This window comes from Notothenia coriiceps, unplaced genomic scaffold, assembly GCF_000735185.1.
Source record: "Notothenia coriiceps isolate Sejong01 unplaced genomic scaffold, NC01 NC01_scaffold00030216, whole genome shotgun sequence".
Taxonomy (NCBI): Eukaryota; Metazoa; Chordata; class Actinopteri; order Perciformes; family Nototheniidae; genus Notothenia; species Notothenia coriiceps.
This window is the reverse complement of record NW_011362917.1, coordinates 32,432-41,617: the sequence shown is the minus strand read 5'-3', so window position 1 is coordinate 41,617 and position 9,186 is coordinate 32,432. Positions and strand designations below refer to the sequence as shown.

Below are 9,186 nucleotides of genomic sequence, written 5' to 3'. Positions count from 1 at the left end.
TTATATGAGCTATGGTTATATATAAGTATACGAGATTCTTCGACGTGTAGTACAATTGACAGGACGTCCTTTAATTAGACGATAGTAAAAAATTTACCTAAAATCTCCTTGTCTTTGTAAACTAGAACTTTTTTCATAGGCAGGTTCAAAGAGAACTAGTATTTACTTGAGAACAGAAGAATATAACAATATCATTGCTCTGTTTACTTCGGTAATACATGTCCTGTCACTTCGTCACTTATCAGTAAGTCGACGGAAGTGTTTGGGTTTCTTTTTTCACGAAACACTGTGCCGGTAAAGAAAATTAAGAATGAGTCTTTCTCTCTAGTGTTAATTTGTACTAAAAAGGACCCTTCATACATACACGTAAATACCAAACTTCCACAAATACGACACAAGAGTTTCAGTCAGGAATGAGGGTAAGCAACGGTTACCCTCATCGGAGGCCGATGGAACGTGGTACTTAGGAATAAGAGACCAAAAAATGTAATCCACCTTAGTAAACAAACGGTGTGATAATGATTACTCCCGACAAACATACCTTACACTTGAGTAATTACAGTAGTGACCATTAAGTTAATTTTGAGTTGAAAGTTTTCCCCACAGACGTCAATTAATGAATCGCAAAAAAAGACCCTGCCAAAAATCACAGAGATAATGCTTCTCTGGTGGCCACCGGTAGAACCGTGGTTAAGATCATAGACGAAGTAACTCGAATCAATTATATGTCATATGATTAAAGACTGCGTTTTTTTGTCTGTAACAAGGTGTTTCTGACCGACGACAATAAACTACCAAAACACCGTTATAAAAGGTGGTCAACTCGACTAGACCTTCTTCGGACTCTTGGTGAAGGTTTGGTGTTTCAATAGTGTCATTATAACTGCAACCTCTTTGGTTAGAATGTACATACAGACTGTTTTAGTTTTCGTAAATTTAATCCTTTATTTACGGAAAACTGGTCGTTTATGCAAAGTGTCGTTTACAAGTTATTTGGTTGACTTCTGGACGCCCGTAATGATAGCAGTCCGTTTTGTATCTCAGACTGTATGACTTAGACGGGATTACCTGATTGGGTCACTTTCTACAAAGTATAAGTGAGTCGACAAAGACTTAATCCTATTCCGTCGTTATTCAACTTCCTCTCCTGAATTTCTCGACTCAAAGACCAGTTATAGACGACTTTTTACTCACACGTGTTTTGACTTCTTCTTTGGTTTACAGGGACCGACGTCTAGAGACGGAGAGAATTCGGGATTATTTCTGCACAGAATTGTTGACTGAACCCGACTCTCTCCTTTACGGTTCGACGAGAGTTATTAAATTATCGTCATTGAGGTGTGTGGGACCACCTAGCCGCGCTCACAGTTCACTAAACATTTCAATGGTTTCCATTTACATGCAAACAATCGCCCTTGAAGTTAATTATAAAACTATTAATATATTAATTTAATTTCATTTTTGACTACTTCACCTTCATGTTCCATATTGATACGTATGTATGACTCACCGAATTCCTTACTGTCATTGGCGTGTAAAATGATGTCCATTATATGTATGGGTTTTTTACAATGTAGTAATAAAGTTTAAAGGGTGTTAACGTAAAAATAAATGCGACGTATATATCTCAGTCGTCTTTTCAGTCTGAATGAAGTAACCTTGTACTTTGGAACGATAGCTTACTTTCCAGGAAAGCTCAAGAAAATGGTTGAAACACAAAACAGCACAGTTATATAACCATTGTTTAAATTCTGAGAAAAATAGAAGACCTATCTCACATACACGTACATTTCCTGTTATTGACTCCTTCTGCGACGGTAAGTCATGTAACGTCTATTGTGAATGTGTGAAAGAAAGAAATAGTTCTTTCTGAGGGAGGTGAATGGATTGTGTGTGTGTGTGTGTGCGTGCGTGCGTGCGTGCGTGCGTGCGTGCGTGCGTGCGCGTGGTATCGACACACTACTTAAGACTGTGCAAAACGTCTATATTATAGATTTTCATGCAAGTCAAACACGTAAATCTCCTGTCTCCATTCTCTTAAGTTTTCCAGAATTGTATACAGTTATTAGGTTTTTGGGGAGACAACCTAAGATGTTCATTGTCATAACTACATTGTACTGAAGACTCAACTCTTCACCGAGATAAATGTTTCCTGCTGTCTCCTGCGTTGCTGCCACAGTCCTCTCCTTCGTCTTTTACCCCCCCCTCTCCCCCCCCTGCAGAGGTTCCTGGGTCAGGGAGTGTCTCGTTGGGAGGTGACCTCTCACCTCCCTCCTCTCTCGGTTTCCGCTCTGCTTCCTGCTGAGGGTGCAAAGGTCCAGTTCTCTCCAAGCACCATTGCTCCTCCTACATAGAGCAGTGAAGACTTCATATCATTTATGAGAAAGCTGGTACTCTTGTATAAATACTTGGGTGTGTTGATAGACCAGCTTCTATCCCAGAACAACCACATTGAATACAAATAATGCATTGTCTCAGCAGCATTAGGTCTTTGGGGCGAGTAGACAAAATCATCTTCTTGTATTTTTCTGTGTTTTTGAGTGTATTGAGTGAATACTGCATGTTCCAAGTGTCTGTCAACTGCTTTAAAGTTAAAACTGCTCCACCAATCAAACATATACAAGATATATAAAGATTGTCTCGGAATAAGACTTATTACCATTCAATTCAAGTTACAGCTGCCCCCGACTTAATCATGTTAATAGACTGACGCACTCTTTTGTGCACCAATGAATCCTTAAATAAATACAGACAAAGTCAAACGTGCGTTAAAGAGTGTTGAACATGTTTCTCTTCAGTGATGGTGATGTTATGTCAAATGTCTGTTTCCTTGTTTCCTGTCTTAACATGTTTCCTCCTTGTTGACGTTGTGTATGGCGCGACTGTGATGCTAGAACAATTTCAGGCTTGATCTGACAATTAAGTGTTATCGTATTGTAAGACAAAAGAGAAAGAACATTTGGGATCAGCGCAAGATTACAATAAATATTGCTCCTTTGAATCTGTGATTGAATTGCTGGGGTCATGTAGATTTAAGGACTAAAACATGCAGCCTCATCTCCCTGAGGAACTCTCATCAAACTGGAGTGGAAATCTGTTTAATGCGAGTCACTGTCTCTGTATCTTCTGAAACATATTCATAATTAATAGTGTATCCTTTGATAACCTGTTGCTGAATATGGATTTAGTCTTTTATTCTCATTCTTAACCTCCGATAATGTACGAATCCAACAATATCAAATGAAATGTGCCATGTTGTATGTATGTGGGTGTACATGCATGATTGCCTTCTATTGATGCATGTTTTTCTTTTAGTTGTGGTGATTTGTAGGTCTGCGTGTGAGCCTTGTGTGTATCTCTGTGAGCCTAAGGCAATCTGAAATGAAGCAACACTGAGCCAACACTGCCCCGGGCTAACTTAATATGGATGTCCTTTAACACAAACACACACACGCCTAACCAAAGCTTGATGCTGGGTTTCACATCCATTTCGTCAACTGGAAGCCACCCACCAGCGTGCAGCAGAGTGGGAGGTAAAGTCTTTATTAGAGACTGCCTGCACCACTGTTTTTTTGAACCGAGGAGATCTGACACCATTACCTTGACAGTCTGAAACAATATCACTGCTTTAAAAAAAGAAAATCTCACAATCAGGTAATGTTGTGTAGCTGAAGCTGCTGCAGGGTACTTAAATGACCTGATGTAATTGTGTGTGTGTGTGTGTGTGTGTGTGTGTGTGTGTGTGTGTGTGTGTGTGTGTGTGTACCTGTCCGAACAGACCCACGTTATCTCCACGCAGGTAGCTAAGTGCAACACTGCAGTCTGATGACGCCGAGAGAACGAGGAGTCTGTTGCCATGGAGACACGTCTCCAAGTGCATCACACGATCAAGGTGAGGACGGAAACTGCTCAGTAGTTTCGGAGGTTCGTCAGTTATTCCATCATGTAGCTCAAGATAATAATGCTGAGGGACAGAGAGGCAAAGCAGCAAGTTACTTGTACTGTTCAGGCTGGATACATAAAAATGCATTTTACTTTTATAAATAAGAGTGAAATAAGCTATGCCCCCCTGAGTTAAGCTACCGTTCCTACAGTATGTATGTCAAAGGTTTACAATACAAACGTCCAAAAACGGCAATATTTTGCTGAGATAAAAAACAGCAGATTAGCTGTAGCAAGCTAGCTAGCTAATTGAACCTTGGCTAGCTAGCTACATTGTTTTAGAAACCGATGAGTCCTTAGATCCAGATAAAAGTAGCTAAAAGCAACACTGTTTTGCTGGCTGAAATGTTAACTATCCTTAGTGAAATGTAATAATTGTTCTTGTCAATCGATACGTCTTTGATTCCAGATAGAAGTAACTAAAAGCAGCATTGTTTTGCCAGCTGAAATAAAAACCATTCTCTTTCTCAAATATAATAGATGTATCTAGCCAGCTAGCTTGTTGGACTCTTTGCTAAGGCCCACTCCTTGCTACTTCAAGTTGTAAAAGCTAGCATGAGCATTTATTTTGTTGTTGTTACTAACTACACTACCTGGAGAAATATTATAAAAAGGAATTTCAGAGTCAAGCAGACAGATATACAAGAGGGAGTCGAAGAGGTTCTACACCGGGGCCACCAAGTGATTGTTTGTTTGTTGTTTAAAATGTAATATGGGTCACACATTATAGTAAAATAAGTCCAACATTATATAAGCAAAGATTAACATCCCCATTCTGGGAAGAGGTGAAGTCAACAGTTAATAAATCTACATTAAAAAAAAGACACAACCTTGTTTGTTTTTCTGAAAGAGAAGTATGCACAAATGCAACACAGTCTCACGGCTTTTCGTGTTATAGTCACAAAATTAATCTATTGATTCGTTTTCACCAACACGATTTCGCCATTTTTTTCGTGTCACACAGAACGATTTTTAAAGCAATGTAAATAATAACAAATTAGAAGGAAAAATAGATTTAAAAAATACAGATGTCAGTATTCTGAGGCTCTGAGCCATTTATTTTCCTCGCGGACGGCAAAAAAACTCAGACATTATACAATTTAAAATAAAAGGGATAGGGTTAGGCTTAGGGTAAGATATTGAGTAAGAAAATGTTTTTATGAACCACACAGCTTCCGGTCTTCCAAGACCCGACCGGCATACTTGTCAACCCTCCCGATTTTCGCGGGAGACTCCCGATTTCATTGCCTTCTCCCGGTTTCCTCCCGGGGTCATATTTCTCCCGCATTTCTCACGATTTCTGACATAATCAGATTTACTCAGGACTGTTTCCACTCAGACTTTAATACAGCTACACAATTGTTTGGTTTCCATGGTAACACGTCTCTAGCGCGCAACTGAAAGTCTGAGAGGGTGAGGCAGATATTCACAGAAAACAGAACAAGAATCGACAACTACTCGACTCTCGCTCACTCCTTTCCTGCCCACACATATGCTCCATCAAGGATGGTGCTACAGGCATTGCACTTAGAACTACAATAAGCATGTTAATGTTAATCTAACAGCTCCGGCGATCCACGCAAATGCTGATGCCCTCTCCCCCATTTTGCATTTTGAAATGCTCCCGATTTCTGTGGTCTCAAGGTTGGCAAGTATGCCGACCGGACAAAAAGACGCGGTGCAGGCACGAAACATACTGCCAATAGAAATAGGTTACTTTTAAAATCGTTCTGTGTGACACGAAAAAAATTCGAAAATCGTGTTGGTGAACACGAATCAATAGATTAAATTAATTTCGTGACTATAACGCGAAATGCTGTGAGCCTGGGTTGACATGTTATCAACACTAATACTTTGGCATGTTATGTAAGATGTGAAGTCAACACAAACTACTGAGATATATCACTGGTTCTGAACTGCAGAAATATCACCTCTGAGAGCACTGTACAGTATACTGCGCAATCATGTTAGTCAGCCAGCTGATTACAAACTTGCCACAGGACAGGATCTCTACTCGAGCACTGAGCTTGTCTAACTTCTTCAACTATGCTACATATATACATAAATCTCCATAAATTAAACTGGGAACCAAATGAGACGCACTCATCTGAATTCATCCCCTCTTATAAACTGTGACAGAGAGTTGAGCTCTGAATATTGTGGCAATAATACCCGTGAGGGTGTTCTTTTACTGCGATTATTAGCATGACAGTGATGAAGCTACGCCTTATAGCCTACCAATGATACGATCCAAGTCTCCATAATCAGAGTCAAAAAGTCAGAAGGCCTCTCTGAGTTATCAGAAACTCTTCAGCTATCAAACATGTGTTTATTTAAAAAGTTCATGTGCTGAAGGGAATCTCCAAAGAGCTAAATTATCATGCAATAACGATTTAATCCTCCAAAACCTGTCTTTCTTTTACACATACACTTCAATATGTTAAAAGGGGAATGCTAATTTCAAACAATACTCCTCCCATTTATTTCAACAGCTTCTGCAACTCAAAATAAAATACCAAGGAAGATGATACCAATAGATGTTTTTTAGATGATTGACTGGACTGCTCAAGCGAGCTTACGTCAAAATTCAAGCACAGTCTGTCATTTAGACGAGTAAACACAAAAAGCCGGATTCCTCTTAAAAATGGAGGTTCCCTCTTAATTCCCTTTTAATGTCATGGTGTCATGCAGCTCGGACACAATAACACAAGTGATTGTGACGGAGACCCACCTCTATGTCCCAGGTCTTGAGTGTCCCCTCTCTATCAGCTGTGACTACATATTTCCCGCAGGGACTGACGGTCATAACAATAGACCCCAGGTCGCTGTTGTGAGCTGTGAACTGTCCCACCAGACGGCTGTGGGCACTGTTCCAGAGTCTGACCACACCTGAACCTCCACAGGACACCAAGTCTGCACCGCCTGTTGGAAATGTGGGAATATACAGTGTTAGGTTAGTGAATGTTTTACAATGCAAACACACATTGTAGACTCAATCAGTGTGAGGAACAGGGTCTAGATGCTGATTGTTTACCTATAGCTACAGAGAGAAATGCATCAGTCACACTAAAATACAAAACTCAAGCATCCACAGGATATTTAAAATAGAGCCAGAGAGAAAAGAGAGTTTTGAGGATTGCATATGAACAGAAGTACAAAATAAATAATTGGAAAACTGGAAGCAATTTCAGAAAATCCAACAATCATTGATGGGAAGCTACTCTACGCGGTAACAAAGCTCAACACACCCGAAGCCTTACTGTCTTAGTAACGTGCAAACACAGAGTGCATCTGTGTATTGCAACAATAAAAACAAGGCAGTATATGAATTTATTTTGCTTTTCAAAAAAGGCTTTTGATTACAGAACTCGAATTGAAGGCTATAACAAAATATCTCAAATTACAGTATACTATTTTGTGGAAGAATATACGTTTAAATAGACTTCTGCTTTAAAATATTAAGGCAGAATCAACACATATTTTGGACTTGAATTGATTTTAGTAAAAGGAATTTTGTTTGTATTTATTTTGGAGGAGCTCCTGTGTGGTACTTGCATTTTTACACAAACAATATCCCACATATTACAGAACCTACTTTAACAAACAAGACACAGTTTAAGGTTGATATGTGAAAATGATACGAAAAAAAAAAGACAGATTCCTGAGGATAAAATGCAGAATGAATCTCAGAATCCTACATTTAATCTCAGAATTCTGAGATTAAATTGAGAACTCAAAGAAAATGTTTCCATGTGGCCCGAATCCTCTTCGGTAGGATTATTCAGTTCATTTTTAGTTTTCAATATTTCACCTTTAGGTGTGCGTCCCGGTATAAAGAACAGTCTAGTGACGGCGATGGAGTTATCAGCATCTTCTTTTCCATTCACACCAAGATGAGTATCTGGGAAATCAGTATAGCAAAGCATTGAGAAATACAGAACATGTAAGAAAGAGCAGCTGATCACAGGCAGAAAAGCATTTACTTAAACGTTTCAAAATAAAAAATGTTGCATTTGTGTGTGAAATTGAGCCTTCTTGCCTTCTCTGTGTTCAGTAAGTGGCTGCAGTTTCTTCAAAGCGTTTTCTGTGCTGCTGTTCCACTCGATAATCTCTCCATCATAGCTTCCTGCACACATGAGAAGCAAAACATTGTGCAAAAGCTTATGATACATATTTAAAGTATTTTTGTAGCGGTAAAAAGACAGCAAAAACAGCCAGGCCGGGATCAAATTGTTAAACAACAGTTATTATTATTTTTGTAGATAAAACATCCCTGTTTGTCATCGGTTCACCTTGGCTAACAATGACGTTCCATATCCAATTGTATTTGTTGTAAACACTTTTTCGCATAAGTTTCCTTACAGGTGTCCATGGTCATGTTTCCTACAGGTGTCCATGGTCATGTTTCCTACAGGTGTCCATGGTCATGTTTCTTTACAGGTGTCCATGGTCACGTTTCTTTACAGGTGTCCATGGTCATGTTTCTTTACAGGTGTCCATGGTCATGTTTCTTTACAGGTGTCCATGGTCATGTTTCTTTACAGGTGTCCATGGTCATGTTTCTTTACAGGTGTCCATGGTCATGTTTCCTACAGGTGTCCATGGTCATGTTTCTTTACAGGTGTCCATAATCACATTTCCTAGAGGTGTCCATGGTCATGTTTCTTTACAGGTGTCCATGGTCATGTTTCCTACAGGTGTCCATGGTCATGTTTCCTACAGGTGTCCATGGTCATGTTTCCTACAGGTGTCCATGGTCATGTTTCTTTACAGGAGTCCATGGTCATGTTTCTTTACAGGTGTCCATGGTCATGTTTCCTACAGGTGTCCATGGTCATGTTTCTTTACAGGTGTCCATGGTCATGTTTCCTACAGGAGTCCATGGTCATGTTTCTTTACAGGTGTCCATGGTCATGTTTCTTTACAGGTGTCCATGGTCATGTTTCTTTACAGGTGTCCATGGTCATGTTTCTTTACAGGTGTCCATGGTCATGTTTCTTTACAGGTGTCCATGGTCATGTTTCCTACAGGTGTCCATGGTCATGTTTCCTACAGGTGTCCATGGTCACGTTTCTTTAGTGGTCATGTTTTCACTACTTCAACTGAAACTTGACTTTGTTTTCTAGCATATTAGAAGGGAGTTTTAATGTTGTCCACTTTACTATAATAACTTTGTACTCCATTAACTTTCGAAAGGTGAAGGACAGTTTACCTGAATCCACTAAATGTTGCCTTTCGTTCAAC

General features: G+C 39.5%; 1 protein-coding gene across 1 annotated transcript in view; it reads right to left on the bottom strand.

Annotated features, from left to right (window-relative positions):
* Window positions 1-1,632: 1,632 nt before the first annotated feature.
* Window positions 1,633-9,186, bottom strand: part of LOC104959418 (WD repeat-containing protein 49-like) — a 31,154-nt gene continuing 23,600 nt past the window's right edge. The window contains exons 8-12 of the mRNA XM_010787309.1: window positions 7,982-8,068; window positions 7,754-7,843; window positions 6,674-6,864; window positions 3,767-3,964; window positions 1,633-2,346 (exon numbers count right to left, since the gene is read on the bottom strand). Coding sequence (XP_010785611.1) covers window positions 2,134-2,346; window positions 3,767-3,964; window positions 6,674-6,864; window positions 7,754-7,843; window positions 7,982-8,068 — 779 coding nt within the window. The 3' untranslated portion in view covers window positions 1,633-2,133. The remainder of the gene's footprint in view (window positions 2,347-3,766; window positions 3,965-6,673; window positions 6,865-7,753; window positions 7,844-7,981; window positions 8,069-9,186) is intronic.